Below are 16,479 nucleotides of genomic sequence, written 5' to 3' on the forward strand. Positions count from 1 at the left end.
TCCGGGGATCCCGGGCCCCGGCTTGGGGGAAGCTGGAGATCATCGTCCGCGCCGCGGAGGGGAGCTCCGCCCTCGGGTTCCCCACGTGCACGCACCAGCACCCCCACCCCCAGGCCGGCTCCGTGCGCGCCCCGCGGGGGAGGGGGAACCCGGTTCCACGGCACCCTCCACGCGCGCCTCGAGGGCGGTGACGTCTCCGCCGCGGGGGTGGGATGCAAGGAGGGCGGAAGTGACGTCGGGCCTCAGCGCCCGGGCCATGGCGGCGGCGGCGGCGGCGGTGGCAGCGAGAGCCGCGGCGTGAGTGGCAGCTGCGGACCGAGCGGACCAGGGCGGCGCAGCCCGGGCATCCCCGGGGAGAGGCCCGCTGCGGGGCAGCGCGACGGCCGGAGCCGGGTGAGGGGCCGCGGGGTGCGCGCACAGGGCTCCGGGGGCGGGGTCTGCAGAGGGGCGGCCCCGACAGCGTCCCCTCCCCCCCCACTCCGCAGACTTCTCTCGGCGGAGCCCTGCTTGGAGGGGGTCCGCGCCCCGTCACCATGACGACGCCGGCGAATGCCCAGAATGCCAGCAAAACGTGGGAACTGAGTCTCTACGAGCTGCACCGGACCCCGCAGGTGACAGGGATCTTCCAGCCCCGACTCACCCCCTCCCGCCAGCTCTCCCCCTTCCCCTTCACACTATTCTTTGCCCGATTCTGCGTTTGAATCACCTTTCATCTTTTCAAAGCACTTCTACACTTACCTCTTTTAATCCGATTTAACCTCTCCAAACAGCCGTGTCAGAGAGGTATGGCAGATAGTGCTGCGTTAATTGGAGCACGGTAAACAGACGCCAGAAGTTACCTTTTCTCTCTCCTCCTGGCTCGCACTTGTCCCACATGTCCGTGTACACAGACTCGTCCTACGAGTTTAAGCGAACTCTCCAGTGTTCTGACTGAAAATCTGTTTTAACAGGCCCACTGAAATTCTAGTAGTCTCGCTCTTAGAGTTCTAAGAAAGCCTGTTGAGGCGGGGTGTGGTGGCGCACTGCAGAAGCAGGGGCAGGTGGATCTCTTGAGTTTGAGGTCAGCCTGGTTTTCCATAGTGAATCCAGGCCAGCTAGGGTCACACACATAGTGAGACCCCCAAAAAGCAAACAAAAAGAAGTTTGTTGAATAAATATTCGCCAAGCCTGTGCTGTCCCCAACTAACCCTAGCATCTCACCAAGCGTCTGTTCCTTCTGTTTCAAAATTCCTTGTGAATGAGTCCTCATCCCTTCTGGGTAATTTCCAAGTCATTGGTCTCCTCCATCCCAGAATTCCCATCTTCCTCAGTTGGCCAGCATGGCTGTCCGGGTTCTGAAATCCCTTTCCCCAACCCTCTGCCACCTGCTAATGGCCCAGGAAGCCATCATGGACGGGACAGAGATAGCGGTCTCGCCTCGGTCGCTGCATTCGGAGCTCATGTGTCCCATCTGCCTGGACATGCTGAAGAACACAATGACCACCAAGGAGTGCCTCCACAGATTCTGCTCTGACTGCATCGTCACTGCCCTGCGGAGCGGGTAACAGGAGGGACCGTTTGCAGTGTGTGTGTGGGGGGGGGGATCAGTGATGGCAACTGAGCCCACAGAGCTTCTTCTCTCCCAACCTAGGAACAAGGAGTGCCCTACCTGCCGGAAAAAGCTGGTATCCAAGCGGTCCCTACGGCCAGACCCCAACTTTGATGCCCTGATCTCCAAAATCTACCCTAGCCGGGAAGAATACGAGGCCCATCAGGACCGAGTGCTCATCCGCCTCAGCCGCCTGCACAACCAGCAGGCGCTGAGCTCCAGTATCGAGGAGGGGCTTCGGATGCAGGCCATGCACAGGTGTGGAGGTCTGGAGACTCGGGTGTGAGCTGTGAGGAGGTCTGGAGTAGGGGTCTCGTAGACTACCCTCTTCCAGCTGCCAGGTGTTGACCAGGCAGGTGCCTGTGTTCTCAGACGGGTCTAGTCCTGTTTCTTCAGTCAACAGATAGAAGTAAAAACACTTACTATGCTTGATACATCGTTAGCGACTGGTAAACAAGCAACATCACCGTTAGGATTTCCATGGCTCACAGTTGTCTGAAGTTTAACACTTAGAGGCCTGAGTTCTGCTCTCTCTAACCCGGACTGTTTATTTCTACAGGGCCCAGCGTGTAAGGCGGCCGATGCCCGGATCGGATCAGACCACCACCATGAGTGGGGGGGAAGGAGAACCTGGGGAGGGAGAAGGGGATGGAGAGGATGTAAGCTCTGACTCCGCTCCTGACTCCACTCCAGGCCCTGCTCCCAAGCGACCCCGTGGAGGGGGTGCAGGGGGCAGCACTGTAGGGACAGGAGGCGGTGCTGCTGGGGGGGTTTGCGGGGGTGCTGGTTCTGAAGACTCTGGTGATCGGGGTGGCACTCTGGGAGGGGGAACTCTGGGCCCCCCCAGCCCTCCTGGGGCTCCCAGTCCTCCAGAGCCAGGCGGCGAGATCGAGCTTGTGTTCCGGCCCCACCCCCTGCTTGTGGAGAAGGGAGAGTACTGCCAGACTAGGTGAGGAGCCCTACCTGAGTTAAGGATTCTGCATCAGAAGGGGGCTTCAGGCCTGGGGTGTAGTTCAGTTGGTAGCGTGCTTTTCAAACAGCCATGAGACCCCGACTTTCTCCTGCAGCACCACATAAACAAGGGTAGTGGTGTGCACCCGTAATCCCAGAGGCAGGGGGATGAGAAGCTTAAGGTCACCTTCAGCTACATAGCAAGCTAGAAGCCAGCCTGGGGTACCTGTGTCTCTAGCCAGGCCTTTTGAGGAAGTTGTCCATTAGAGGACTCTGCTGCCCTCACATCCCGCTCTGTCCCCCAGGTACGTGAAGACCACTGGGAACGCCACTGTGGATCATCTCTCCAAGTACTTGGCTCTGCGTATTGCCCTGGAGCGGAGGCAGCAACAGGAAACCATAGAGCCTGGAGGGCCTGGTGGGGGTGCCTCGGACACAGGCGGACCTGATGGGGGTGGTGGGGAGAGTGGGGTTGCCGGAGGAGGCGAAGGTCCTGAGGAGCCCACCCTGCCCAGCCTGGAAGGTGTCAGCGAGAAGCAGTACACCATCTACATAGCGCCTGGGGGTGGAGCGTTCACGGTGAGCATGTCCTGTCCCTCTCTGTGGGCTCTGGTTCTGCACACTCCCCTTCCCCCCCCCTTTCTTTCCTCTTCCCTTGTCTCGTCCATTTCCTTTTCCAACTTTCCTCCCCCTGCCTCTCTCCTCTCTAGACGCTGAATGGCTCGCTGACCTTGGAGCTTGTGAATGAAAAGTTCTGGAAGGTGTCCAGGCCCTTAGAGCTCTGCTATGCCCCCACTAAGGACCCAAAATGACTTCACAAGGGCACAGCCAGAAGATGGGGACCACAGGGTGTCCCTGTGTCCCGGCTCACCCTGCCAGCTTCATCTCCCAATGCCTCCCAGCCAGACAGCAAGAGTACACAAGCAAGGACAAATGGCTTTTATACAAAGTATCTATATCAGATTCTTCTATATTGTACAGCACGGACCTGTGCCCACTACTGCCTTTTCTATTGACCCTAACTGCCCATCCTGCAGGTGACGGGGAGGTGAACGCGGCCCCCTCCCCACCCTCCTACCAACAACAAATTTGCTTACTTCTTTGAAAGCTGCAGTCCTCTGTGTGTGTCTATCAAGGGTGTATAATAAACAGGTGGGGGGAGCTGGAGAAGTGGCTCAGCGGTTAAGAGCTCAGGCTACTCTCGCAGAGGACCTGAGTTTGATTCCCAGCACCCACATGGTGGTGCACCACCATCTGTAACTCTGGTTTCAGGGGGTCTGAAGCCCTTTTCTGGCCTCTGCAGTCACCAGGAACATGTGATGCACTGACTTGTGCAGGCGAAACACCCACACGTAAAAATTAACAGGGCGTAGTGGGGCACGCCTTTAACTCCAGCACTCAGGTGACAGAGGCAGGTGGATCTCTGAGTTTGAGGGCAGCCTGGTCTACAGAGTGAGTTCCAGGCCAGCCAAGGCTACCTAGTGTTTTATTTGGGAAAGCTTAAAACTCACAGGAAATGAGTGATGGAAATAGGAGGTGATGGCAGAGCTTAGCCCCCTATAGCTTCCCCCCATACAATAGAAATGAAAAGAGGGAGAAGCCAGCCATAGTCTCGAATTCCTGCAGTCCTAGGATCTGGTTGGCAGAGCCAGAAGAATCGCCACAACCTTGAAACCAGCCTGGTCTACATGATGAGTTCTGGGCCAGCCTGGGCTAGTTACACTGAGCTCCAAACACCTGAAGACAAGGGAACTAGGGACAATCTGAGAAGCTGGAGGAGAAGATGAAGGGGCAGACTTTCCAAACATTCTGCACAACTCCATCAGCCCAGTGAAATCCAGTTAACCAGCGGGAGGTACAAAGCCAGGTCTCCACGGTAAAGTCGCTCTGGCCACCAAGAAGACAGCCATGAAGACTGAAGAGAACATTCCGTCACTGCTGATGTCTGAAAAGAAAAGAGAGGGCTGTGAGAACCAGTTGTGGCATTGGGGTCTGGAGTCCCAGAGGAGTCTAGGGTTTCAGGAACAGGCTTTCTGCAGCAGAATGAATGTACCCTCTGCCCCGTCTCCCTCAGGGCCTCACGATGCTGCAGGCAGGACTGGGTGGGCTCCCTTGGATCCCTTGGATTTTCTTGTGTGATCCCTGGCACCGCCAATTACGGCCCACCCTTTCTCTAGCACCTTTGAGTACCGCTGACCTGTCAATGTGCCACCATTGTCCCACAGAGGTTCAAGATGCTCACTTCCCCCCCCCCCCAGTGCAGCACCATTCCTCAGTGTCCATCTGGGAGTCCCACCCCTTTGTTTTGTTTTTTAGATAGGGCCTCACTTATGCCACCCTGGCTGCCTGATCAGGCTAGCTTTGAACTCAGAGACCTGCCTGCCTCTGCCTCCTGAGTGCTGGTATCAAAGGCTTGCATCACCATGCCCAGCTGCATCCCCTTAATCCAACAATGCCCAGCCATGCAGCAGGCCAGCGAGGTAGAGACGTAGGGAGGAGCCAGGGAGACACTGAGGAGGAAGCCCACCTTCCAGTAGGCAATCAGTGCTCACTCATCCCTAGCGGCTTCTGAGTTGCTGCCTGGCTTCCTTTCAGTAATTCTCAGCTTTTCAGCCTCTTCCCATGTCCCCTGCCTGTGTGACTAAGACCTTCATAGACGCGGCTCCCTACTTTGGAGACACCACGTGTGGGCCTGTCACAGGTCACCTGGGGTAAGTGTCCCCACCTCTGCCAACAGTTCTCCCCAGTGCAGGGAGAAGGCAGCTTACATGTGTGGCACTAGTTCACGCACCAACCCCAGATGGGGTGTTTGCGCCCCACATTCTCAAGGCAGCATTACTGACTCAGCAAGATGAGACATAATATGTATATACATATAAATACATACACACACACACACACATACACAAGAGCAGTTGGACCTTTGTGGAGGATGGAGGTAGGAAGGATGAAGGCAGAGGCAGCCATGGACAGGACCTTCACCTGCACAAGCCACCGGATCTTTCTGTGGTGTCCTGGCCTGCCAAATGGGGACAATAGGTGGGGCCGCAGCCACCTTCACTCAGTTTATACTGTGAGGGTTAAGAAGCATCACCTGAGGGAAGTGTGAACCATTCTCAGACCGTGGTCAAACACCGTCCCCTACCGGCCATTCTCAGACCGCGGTCAGACTCCCATCCCCTACCAAACATTCTCAGACCGTGGTCAAACACCGTCCCCTACCGGCCATTCTCAGACCGCGGTCAGACTCCCATCCCCTACCAAACATTCTCAGACCGTGGTCAAACACCGTCCCCTACCGGCCATTCTCAAACCGCGGTCAGACTCCCCGTCCCCTACCGATCCACCCAGAAGCTAAGTGCACACCAGCTCCTCCGCTAATCGCTCCATCACCTTTGCCCCTCCACCCTACCTCGCCTTTTCCTGGACTTCCCAAAATCCTATTACACGCGACCAGAAACGAAGCCCAGAAAGAGGCGCCTCCAGCTGTTTTAGAGGCTTCTAAGGGGAAAGAACAGCAGAGCAGGTGTCCCAGAAAAAAGGGGGAGTAGAGGCAGCGATGGAAGAGGAGAGGATGGAGGAGAAAGTGGAGAAGGGAAAGCAGGGCTGAGCAAGGCCCACTGCCGCAGGCGTGGAGGTACAGCCCTGTGATCCTCCCACTGCAGAGGTGGATGCAGGAGGATCAGAGGCTCAGGGTCATCCTGGCTACATACTGATTTCCAGGTACATGAAGCACTGTGTCACAAAGAAAATTATCAGGATTAGAAAATTTGGGGGGCCGGGCGGTGGTGGCGCACGCCTTTAATCCCAGCACTCAGGAGGCAGAGGCAGGTGGATCTCTGTGAGTTCGAGACCAGTCTGGTCTACAAGAACTAGTTCCAGGACAAGCTCCAATGCTGCAGAGAAACCCTGTCTCGAAAAAACAAAACAAAAACAACAACAAAAATTTTTGGAAGAAACATGGTGGGATGGGGCTTGCCCACTTTTTCTTCGGTTCTACCTTCCCTGATGCTAAGAAACAGTTACTGCGGGAGATGGAGGCAGGCACTTTTCATCCCAGCACTCCGGAGACAGATGCAGGCGGATCTATGGGAGTTGAGTCCAGTCTTATCTATATCGTGGATTCCAACAAAGCCAGAGCTCAAGTCCCCACCATCCGGGGACTGCCACTCCCACAGAAGCCCCTGAACAAAGTCTTAACAGTTAGCAGCGCCCTCCACCCAGCCTGGCACCAAAGAGGGAGCTGCCATGATCAGTCTGGTAGGGGTTCCCGTAGGAAAGTCTCTGGCTTCAACAACAGCTGCCACTTTGTTCCTGTCTCGGGCCAAGTAGGACCTCAGTCCTTGTGTTAACTTGACACACAGTTTACTCTTCGAAGTTGGCAACACTGTTCCCTGTGATGCATCAGCAGTGACAACTGACAGAAGCTAAAGGGAATTAAACACTTTCAGAGGTGAAAGGGCGCTGGAGAGGCCACCCCAGCGTCACCCATTCTGTTGTCTTTCCACAGAGTCTCACAGGGTAGCCCTGGCTGGCCTGTGTCACTCAAAACACACAGCTCTCTCTTCAAAGGGAATTGCAGATGGTTTATCATAGAGTCAGATTCCAGTGACCATTGTTTCAGGATAGTCAATCATATTGTGAACTCCAAGTTTGCATTTGCATTAATTAAATAAAATCAACCATGATTCAGGGGGCGGGGCCAACAACTATTTGATTGGAACTAGCCATAGAGAGTCTGGAGGAGGAGGAAAATGGATGGACAGACACACAGAAATAAGTAGGATGGGCTTGGAATTTTGCACTTCTTTTTGGTTTGGCACAAGTGGAGAGACATGTCTCTTGCTGGGTCTCTGGCCAAAAAGCCAGGTCAGCTGGTCACTTCTTAGCCTCTTTGATGTAGCAGGTTTTCTCACCACATCTGACTTCCAAGTCTTTGTTGGTAAATAGAATGATAGAGAATCAGTTTCAAGCTGCAGATCTATATACATAGTATATATATATGTATACATACTATACACATATTGCTACATGTATGTATGCATGCTATATACATGTGGTTTAAGCCTACATCTCTGCCACAGCTGTGGGATCAGAAGTCCCTCCAGGCCAGGACCTGAGTGGCCAGTGGGGTGCTGACTGGGAGGCCTTGGGGCCACAGACAGTACTAAAATATCAGTAGGTTCATGTACAGTCACTAAGCCAACAGAAAAACATCAGACCATGGGTTTAGGTCACCCCAATTCCATATTCCAATATGGTAACCATTTCATGAAGTTTTCATAGGAGCAGAACAAAGAAAGCTATGACCAAAGACACTTCGAACATGTTGGGGGAGGCTTCCCAAACTCGAAATTACTACTCAAGAACTGTATTAATTAAATCACTGCTTTGTCTATTAGCTCTAGCTTCTTATTGGCTAACTCTTACATCCTAAACTAACCCATCTCCATTAATCTGGACGTCACTATGAGGTTGTGGCCTACTGGCAAAGTTTCAGTGGGCTCCAGCGGAGGCGTCTGTCCCAGGTGGTGGCTACATGGCTTCTCCCTGACTCTGCCTTCTCTCTCTCTCTCTCTCTCTCTCTCTCTCTCTCTCTCGCGCGCGCCATTGGCCAAAAGCCATTGGCCAAAAGCAGCTTCTGTATTAACCAACGGCACTAAAACATATTCACAACATGCATCACCTCCACATCACGAATACATTGGCAGAAACATGAGAGAGACGGAGAAGATGGGGGATCCCCTCCCATAGGCCTCAGATGCTATTTTTCGGGTTAGTGGGTGCCAGTGGTCTACTAAGTTAATAGAGTCAAAAGGTTTGTTTTTTTTTTTTAATTAAATGTTTAAAATGTATTTTACATACTAACCACAGTTTTCCTGTGGTGATATTTTGTTTGAGATCTAACAAATAAAGCTTGCCTGAAGATCAGAGTTCAGAGCTAAGATACTAGTTAGCCGTAGAGGTCAGGCAGTGGTGGCACACACCCTTAATCCCAGCACTTGGGAGGAGGAAGCAGAAAGATCAGGAAATCCAGGCCACCTTGAGATTGAATCAGTCTAAAAGAGAAACAGAGCTCAGACATTTAATCCCAGCACTATGGAGGTGGAGACAGGAGTGATCTGGCTGGGCAGCGAGAAGAATATAAGGCAGGAGGAGACGGGAAGGAGCTCGGTGCAGTCTGAGGTTTCATAGAGACAGAAAGCATTCAATCTGAAGATTTGTAGACAGTATCACCCCTTCGATCTGAGGAATCATAGGGACGGGACTGCCCCTTTGGTCTGAGGATTTGACAGAGGTAAAAGGTCTCTCTTGCAGCTGGCTGCTCTGCTTCTCTGGTCTCCCAGTTTTTACCCCTAATATCTGACTCCAGGTTTTTATTATTAAGAACAATTAGAATACACACTCCAATTTCCCCTCTCTCCTCTCCTCCTGTCCCCACCCCCACCTTCCTTCTCCTCCCACCATCCACTCCTCCTCTATCTCCATCAGAAAGGGAAAGGCCTCTGTGGGAGTCGACAAAGCAAAACAGGGCACACCAAGTTGAGGAAGGACCAAGCTCCTCCCCCTGCTTCAAGGCTGAGCGAGGCATCGCACCATAGGGAATGGTTCCCAAAGCCAGCTCATGCACCAGGGACGGGTACTGGTCCTACTGCTAGGGGCCCCACAAACAGACCAAGGTACACAACTGTCACTCACATGCAGAGGGCACAGGTTGTCCCTTGCAGGCTCCCTAGCTGTTAGTCTAGAGTCCGTGAACTCCTCTGAGCTCGGGTGATTTGTCTCTGTGGTTTCCCCATCATGATTTTGACCTCCCTTTGTGTATGTAATCCCTCCTTCTGGAGCTAGGCCCAGTGCCTAACTGTGGATCTCTGCATCTGCTTCCTTCAGTTACTGGATGTAGGTGCTTTGATGACAATTAGGGTAGTCACTAATCTGATTACAAGGGCAGGCCAGTTCAGGCACCCTCTCTGTTATTGCTAGGAGTCTTAGCTGGGGTGGTCCTTGTGGATTCCTGGGAGTTTCCCTGGAACCAGGTTTCTCCCTAACCCCATAAAGTCTCCCTCTATCAAGATATCTCTTTCATTGCTCCTCCAATTCCCACCCCTCAACCCCCCGCCCCATGCAGTTTCCCCAGGAGATCTCATCTGTTTCCTCTTTCCCAAGTGATCCATGCATCCATCTTAGAGTCTCCATGTTACGTAGATTCTGTGGGGCTGTGGATTGTAGCCTGGTTATCCTTTGCTTTACATCTAATATCCACTCATGAGTGAGTACACACCATGTTTGTCTTTCTGAGTCTGGGTTGCCTCACTCAGGATGGTTTTTCCTAGTTCCCTTCATTTGCCTGCAGATTTCATGAGTCGTTGTTTTTTAGGACTAAACCTCTGCAGCTGTAAGCAAATCCCAGTTAAATGCTTTCTTTTATAAGATTTTCCATGTTCATGCTGTCTCTTCACAGCAATAGAACACTGACTACAACAGCTTTATTTCTTGCCTGGAAACACCAGGTCCATGTGACTCATGCCACAATTAAATTGCCTTTGCCTGTGCTGACCGTTATAACTGTGATCACATTGCCTTTAGCAATTTCATGCTGCCATGTGTCCCTGATACCATGGGACCCAATGAATCCCATTGTCTTTTTTTTATTATTTATCTATAGATGAGATTTATTTATTTACTTATCTCATTATAGATGGTTGTGAGCCATCTATAATGCCTTTCTTTCTGCCTCCACACGCCAGAGGGCACCAGATCTCTTTACAGATGGTTTGGAGTCACCATGTGGTTGCTGGGAATTGAACTCAGGACCTCTGGAAGAGCAGACAGTGCTCTTAACCACTGAGCCATCTCTCCAGCCCCAACAACAAAACTCTTGAACCCTGCTGGTGCCCCTCATCACTCTGTGTCTTACAGGATCTGTGAAGGGTGTGTCTTCTGGACTTCCCATTGTGGAGGGTTAGGTTTTACACAGCACACTCACTCCAGCACTGCAATTTCCATGAGCCTTAAAATCTCTTCATCAACCCTGAGCCAAGGGATGCCAGGCAGCTCCAAGTCCTTATCAGTAAGCCATCTTTGACAAATGCTTCAGACAACCATCCAAACAAACTTTTGACCTTTTTAAACTGTGAGAGAGCTTCCATATTGAATCTAGAATCCAATCTGACCCAATTTTAATGTTCCTTCCACCATTATTCCACATCCTTACTCCATTCCCACACATATTCTCCAGACTTCTAAATGAATTAGCAAATGTATTAAGTTCTTTAGTTGTGCAGTACATCTCCTCTGGCACTATACTCTCTACGTCCCCTCTAGCTGTCTGCTCTGCCTGCAGTCTGGTTATAGGTGTTACAATATGGCACAAGATGGACCTGAGTGGGCAGGGTGAGTCCAAGGAGCCCCAGGTTGGGTGAGAGACAGACACACCAAGCAGACAGCTATGTGAAGTTTTATTGTGGGGGAGGAGGAAGGGAGCAGAGGGAGAGAGAAGGGGAGCACAGAGCAGCCTCATGGGGAGACACACAGAGAGAGGTGCAGAGAGGCAGAGACGGGGGGGGGGGGGGGGCAGAGAGCCAAGGAAAGAGAGAGACCTGTGGGAGAGAGGAAGAGGAAGAGAAAGAAGGGAATAGGCAGAACTCTGTCCTTTAAAGGGATGGGGCACAGTGCATGTGCACAGAGACCACACAGCAGGCCAGGGTACAGCCTGCTATGCCTGAAGGCACACTCTACCAGGTCCCCAATGGGCAGGGCCAGGTGTACCCGGATGCTAACAATAGGTCTAGAGGTAACTAATGTTGGGTTCTGAGGGACATCAGAATTGTCTTGCTTAACATTTCCTTCAGAGACAGTCACTGCTGTTTAACAGACAATGAAGGATTAATTTGTTCAATCAAAGGTGAAAAGGCTGTGGGGCGGTGGTGGCACACACCTTCAATCCCTGTACTCGGGAGGCAGAGGCAGGTGAATCTCAGCGAGTTTGTAGGCCAGCCTAGTCTACAAAGCAAGTTCCAGGACAGACAGGAATCCCTGTCTTCAGGGATTGTGGCTGAGGGTAGAGAGACTGCTTCCACAGGTGAGCTAAACCTGAGAATCTAAGTAAGGGTTCAAAGTTCTCAGCTTCAGCAGGGCCCTCCCACACATCCTCATCCCAAGTTAAGGGATCCTGTTTTAACCAATTATTGCTCTTACTTTAGTTGCTGCTTCAGAGTTCTAGAAAGTTCCCTGGTTCCAGGATTTGCAGCCTCTTTTGGTTTCCATGGATCTGCTTCCTCCCTGAAAGAAACAAGATGTCTTCTTCCCACTGGCGGAAAGGATGTGATGTTCCACCTGGCTGTAAGTTTGATGGAGGCAGGGCAGCCTGAGACCCGAGACCCTTGGAGTAGTGTGGACAGTGAGCATGACTGTGTCTCTGTGGGAGTCTGTGTGGTGGTTGCAGGCCAGCACCTAAGCTTTAAAGAGAAGCATCTCTGCCCTGCATCCCAACCTGATTGTTGTTGCCATTGTGTTCCTGGAAGTGACTTTTCTTCTAGATGATTCAGGGTCTAATTATTAGAGAGAAGGAAAAGGAAGGGTGAGGAGAGAATGAAGTGAGTCTGACCTGTGTGTCTCTCCTGTTTTTTGTGTGTGTGTGTGTGTGTGTGTGTGTGTGTGTGTGTTTTGTTTTGTTTTGTTTCGAGACAAGTTCTGTCTCCACATCTCTGGCTGTTGTTGATCTCAGAGACCAGGCTCCTGTGTTCACCTGCAGAGGGCAGCTCACACTGCCAAGCCTGACGCTCAGGATCTCACCTGTAAACAGAGACTTTGCCTCTTCACTCAGGATCGTGTCTTCACAGCCTGGTGCTTACACTCAGACTCCTAGTGTTTCTTCCCAGATGATCATCTGTGGCTCCAGGTGCTTGTGTTTTACACAGATCTCATTCCATAGTCCTGAGATTATCCGTGTGGATCTGGGTCATTGTCTCAGCACAGTAGACCCCTTCTCCATGGGAAGAGACCCCTGTGGAGACCAAATACAGCAGGGCACTGACCCTGTCTACACTCCACGTTTCCCTGTGTGCACACACTCCCATGGTGCAGTTGCTTTAGTGAATAAATCACAGTAAGAGAGGAAGAATAACTAACTATAAAGAAGAATAATAGTGACCATGTGGTAGAAGTTACATAACCTCTCTCTCTCTCTCTCTCTCTCTCTCTCTCTCTCTTTCCTTCACTCGCACTCTATGAGCTGATGAGATGAGGGAGATGAATGTCACAGACTTGTGGGACACTGGATCTGATAACAGTTGGCTTCTTAGTTCCTCAGGCCTGTGCAGTGTGGACACTGGATAGAAGGTGGTTCTCACAGCAGAGGTACACACTGGGGAGTCTAGGTTTCATCTGTGTTCAATATGTGGAGAAAAATTTATTTTATAATTTTTTCCTGTGAATTTTTAAGTTGATGTCTTCAAATTCCAGCCACACACAACTGAAGTAGAAAGTGAAAGCAGAGGTGAGCAGGCCTCCTTCCTGCAGGGAGAGTCACATATGATACAGTGTGTCAAAAGTGCTTAATCAGAGCTGTAAAAACTCCAGTCACCTCCGGATGCCGGTGTCCACAGCAGCCCCGCACCCTCCAGGACTCCGACAGCACCTGTTTCCATGAACATTCATTTTAAGTGCTGTGTGTATTTTACCTGGAAACTTCATGCTCCCAGGTTTCATCCTGACTAACCTGAGGAGCAGTTGGCCTTAGGCGGCTCAGAGACACCATGACACACAGCGCTCCATCCCGCAGCACTGGGTTCAAAGTCTTAGTCCCCAGGCGGTGAGGTCTGGGTGGCGAAGCCCAGGGCTGGGGATTCCCCTGTCCCCAGTTTCACTTCTCCAGCTCCAGGTCCTTCTGCCCGGACACTGATGACAACTTGGCGGTTCTCCCCCTCCTTGGGTGACGAGATCCCGGGGAAACAACCAGCGTCGCCGTGGTCACCGGTTCTAAAGTCCACGCAGACCGCGGACTCAGAGTCGCCCGGACCTAAGATGGGGGCGATGGCTCCGCGCACGCTGCTCCTGCTGCTGGCGGCCGCTCTGGCCCCGACCCTGACCCGCGCGGGTGAGTGCGGGGTCGGAAGGGAAACGGGTTCTGCGGGGAGGGGGGGCGGCACCGGGGAAGCCGCGCCCCCGCGTGGCCCAGCCGGACCCTCCCGCCCCTTCCCCACCCGCGTCCCGAGCCCCGCGCCCTGCTCCCCTCCCGGCCCGCGCTCCTGCCCGGGGTCCCGGGAGCAGGGTCGGGGTCTCACCGCGCGCCGCCCCCAGGCTCGCACTCGCTGCTGTATTTCGACACCGCCGTGTCCCGGCCCGGCCTCGGGGAGCCCCGGTTCATCTCCGTCGGCTACGTGGACGACACGCAGTTCGTGCGCTTCGACAGCGACGCGGAGACTCCGAGGATGGAGCCGCGAGCGCCGTGGATGGAGCAGAAGGGGCCGAAGTATTGGGAGGGGCAGACGCAGATCGCCAAGAACAACGAGCAGATTTACCGAGTGAACCTGAGGAACCTGCTCCGCCTCTACAACCAGAGCGAGGGCGGTGAGTGACCGCGGTCGGAGGTCACGACCCCTCCTCGTCCCCACGTACGGGCCGGAGTCGTCCCGGGTCCCAGGTCCGAGGTTCGGGAGGAGAGCGGGGACCGAACCCGGCTTCCCTTTCGGTTTAGAGTCCGCGGGCGTCGGTGACGGGGGCGGGGCGGGTGGGCGGGACTGACTGGAGTGGGCGGGGCCGCGGGTGACCCCTGGTCAGAACAGGTGGGCAGGGCTGACCGCGGGGTCCCCGCAGGCTCTCACACCATCCAATGGATGTACGGCTGTGAGGTGGGGTCGGACGGGCGCCTCCTCCGCGGGTACAGTCAGGAAGGCTACGATGGCCGCGACTTCATCGCCCTGAACGAGGACCTGACGACGTGGGCGGCGGCGGACAAGGCAGCGCAGGTCTCCCGGCGGAAGTGGGAGCAGGATGGGGAGGCAGAGAGATGGAAGGCCTACGTGGAGGGCCGGTGCGTGCAGTCTCTGCGCAGATACCTGGAGAACGGGAAGGATGCGCTGCTGCGCATAGGTGCGGGGGCCGCGGGCAACTCCTCCCTCTGCCCTCGGGCTGGGCTCAGTCAAGAGGAAGAGGAAACCCCCACTGGGGTCATGCCCCTGTCTCTGAGGGCAGACAGGGTCCCTGGGTCTCCTGATCCAGCATGGCAGGGACTGCTCTGACCTCCCAGGGCTCAGCCTTCTCCCTGGACAGTTCCACATCTGTCTCAGGAGGGAGGAGAGAGGATCCCGACATCACCAACAGTGGCTCCTTCAGTCTGCAGCCCCTGTCAGCCATGGCCTCTCCCAGGCCGGGTTCTCTGCCACACCCAGTGTCTGTGGACACTGAGTCCTGTCATCTGAGTGTGTCAGCCCTTACACACCAGGACCGGAGTCTACTTCACCTGATGGGAGACATGGGACGCCCCCATCTTAGGCTGCTTCCCCAGTTTCTAGAACTTTCCAAAGAATAAATTCTCCCAGATTCCTGTGTGTCAGGTTTGCATCCATCCCGCACCCCAGTTCTATCTCTTCCTAGAATTGTCACGTGGGCACTTACGGATTTTTTTTTCTTTTTACTTTTTTCTTTCAAGTTGTCATTTTCATTTTAGTGAGTTTTTCTTCCTCACTGGGCCGGTATTCCTTCTCTCCCTCCCCTGTGTTATCTTGCGTATCCGTCTGCACAGGTGCCGTGGGTACTGATACTCTAAATAATTAGACAAATTAAATCAGTGTTCCCTTTAAACGAGAAAAATTCCTGTGAACTTAAGTCTATTTTCAGCCAGAGTTAGCCATCCAGAGCCCCCTGCTCGCCCTCTGACCCAACAAGTTACAGTGTTGCCCTAGTGAAATAGGAACTGAACTTACTCAGAGACAGGGTCTTCTGCACCTCCAAGACTGGAGTGACAGGGAAGATCCACACACCCTGTGAGCACCACTGTGTCCCGGTGAGTGCTGCACTGGGCTCCACAGCACACATCAGGGATCCTGGGTGACAATACCTGGTATCTTGTCCCTCAGAGACAGGAGTTGGGAGACATTTTCTCCGGCTGAGTGTCAGAGGCTCACCACATTTCTGCTGCTCACTGTGGTGATGGCTGTTCACCTGGATGGACAGTTAATGCTGGACAGAAAGATGGCCACAGTGGCTGTGCCTTAGTGGTGGCAGCAGGAATTAGTGGCACATTTCATGTAACCTGTTCCCCTAATTTCTTATTTGGATATGAAAATTAATATCATGTATATAAATTGTTTTCCATCCCTTCATTCTTTTACTACCTAACTTATGCTACAGAACATCACATAAGGAAGACCATGTTGATCTTCTGTCTTACGTGGATTCCCTCTTAGCTTCTGGGTTCCCCAGGAAACTGCAGTTCTGTGATGAGGGGACCAGCTCTACCTGCAGGTCACTAGTGTGATGACAGAATTGTTCAAACAGACATATAGTTCAGTGTCATCATTGGCTTAACTTTGTCTTTGCAGATTTCAGTTTATCTTGTTGATTATGGGATTTCTTAAATCTTCCACACAGACCCCCCAAAGGCACATGTGACCCATCATCCTGGACCTAAAGGTGACGTCACCCTGAGGTGCTGGGCCCTGGGCTTCTATCCTGCCTTCATCACCATGACCTGGCAGAGGGAGGAGGAGGAACAGACTCAGGACATGGAGCTGGTGGAGACCAGACCTTCTGGGGATGGAACCTTCCAGAAGTGGGCATCTCTGGTGGTGCCTTCTGGGGAAGAGCACAAATACACATGCCATGTGCACCATGAGGGGCTGCCTGAGCCCCTGACCCTGAGATGGGGTAAGGAGGGAGTGGGTGCAGAGCTGGGGTCAGGGAAAGCTGGAGCCTTCTGCGGACCCTGAGCAGGGTTA

The 16,479-nt window shown here is 53.2% G+C and overlaps 2 protein-coding genes and 1 long non-coding RNA gene across 5 annotated transcripts; 2 read left to right on the top strand and 1 right to left on the bottom strand.

The window, feature by feature from the left end:
* Positions 1 to 231: 231 nt before the first annotated feature.
* Positions 232 to 3,646, top strand: Ring1 (ring finger protein 1). The gene is made up of 7 exons (XM_050139046.1): positions 232 to 393; positions 486 to 611; positions 1,380 to 1,540; positions 1,631 to 1,846; positions 2,148 to 2,537; positions 2,845 to 3,118; positions 3,250 to 3,646. The coding sequence occupies exons 2-7, from the start codon at positions 534 to 536 to the stop codon at positions 3,349 to 3,351; spliced, it is 1,221 nt and encodes a 406-aa protein (XP_049995003.1). The 5' UTR covers positions 232 to 393; positions 486 to 533; the 3' UTR covers positions 3,352 to 3,646.
* Positions 3,647 to 3,795: 149 nt separating this feature from the next.
* Positions 3,796 to 13,418, bottom strand: LOC126499864 (uncharacterized). Of its 3 annotated transcripts, XR_007591200.1 has the most exons (6): positions 13,260 to 13,418; positions 13,125 to 13,178; positions 12,806 to 12,925; positions 12,335 to 12,545; positions 11,738 to 11,821; positions 3,796 to 4,484 (listed from the first exon to the last, which is right to left on the bottom strand). It is a non-coding gene; the product is annotated as an uncharacterized lncRNA (long non-coding RNA). The 3 variants fall into 3 exon arrangements; XR_007591198.1 differs by having other exon boundaries at positions 12,335 to 12,925; XR_007591199.1 differs by lacking the exon at positions 3,796 to 4,484 and adding an exon at positions 10,976 to 11,640 and having other exon boundaries at positions 12,335 to 12,925.
* A 78-nt stretch (positions 13,419 to 13,496) lies between these two features.
* LOC126499744 (H-2 class I histocompatibility antigen, Q10 alpha chain-like) lies at positions 13,497 to 16,470 on the top strand. The gene is made up of 4 exons (XM_050139074.1): positions 13,497 to 13,637; positions 13,841 to 14,110; positions 14,357 to 14,632; positions 16,133 to 16,470. The coding sequence occupies exons 1-4, from the start codon at positions 13,565 to 13,567 to the stop codon at positions 16,468 to 16,470; spliced, it is 957 nt and encodes a 318-aa protein (XP_049995031.1). The 5' UTR covers positions 13,497 to 13,564.
* The last annotated feature ends 9 nt before the right edge of the window (positions 16,471 to 16,479 follow it).

The sequence above is a fragment of the Alexandromys fortis genome, unplaced genomic scaffold (genome assembly GCF_014885135.2).
Source record: "Alexandromys fortis isolate MF-2015 unplaced genomic scaffold, M_Fortis_MF-2015_v1.1 scaffold_9, whole genome shotgun sequence".
Classification (NCBI taxonomy): Eukaryota; Metazoa; Chordata; class Mammalia; order Rodentia; family Cricetidae; genus Alexandromys; species Alexandromys fortis.

Excerpts from the sequence above, each read along its gene's own strand:
- LOC126499744 (XM_050139074.1), top strand. The coding sequence starts at position 13,565 with ATGGGGGCGATGGCTCCGCGCACGCTGCTCCTGCTGCTGGCGGCCGCT. Across the intron at positions 14,111-14,356 it reads CTACAACCAGAGCGAGGGCG|GCTCTCACACCATCCAATGG; the intron begins GTGAGTGACCGC and ends GGGTCCCCGCAG. Across the intron at positions 14,633-16,132 it reads GGATGCGCTGCTGCGCATAG|ACCCCCCAAAGGCACATGTG; the intron begins GTGCGGGGGCCG and ends TCTTCCACACAG.
- Ring1 (XM_050139046.1), top strand. The coding sequence starts at position 534 with ATGACGACGCCGGCGAATGCCCAGAATGCCAGCAAAACGTGGGAACTG. Across the intron at positions 1,541-1,630 it reads GTCACTGCCCTGCGGAGCGG|GAACAAGGAGTGCCCTACCT; the intron begins GTAACAGGAGGG and ends CTCCCAACCTAG. Across the intron at positions 3,119-3,249 it reads CTGGGGGTGGAGCGTTCACG|ACGCTGAATGGCTCGCTGAC; the intron begins GTGAGCATGTCC and ends TCTCCTCTCTAG.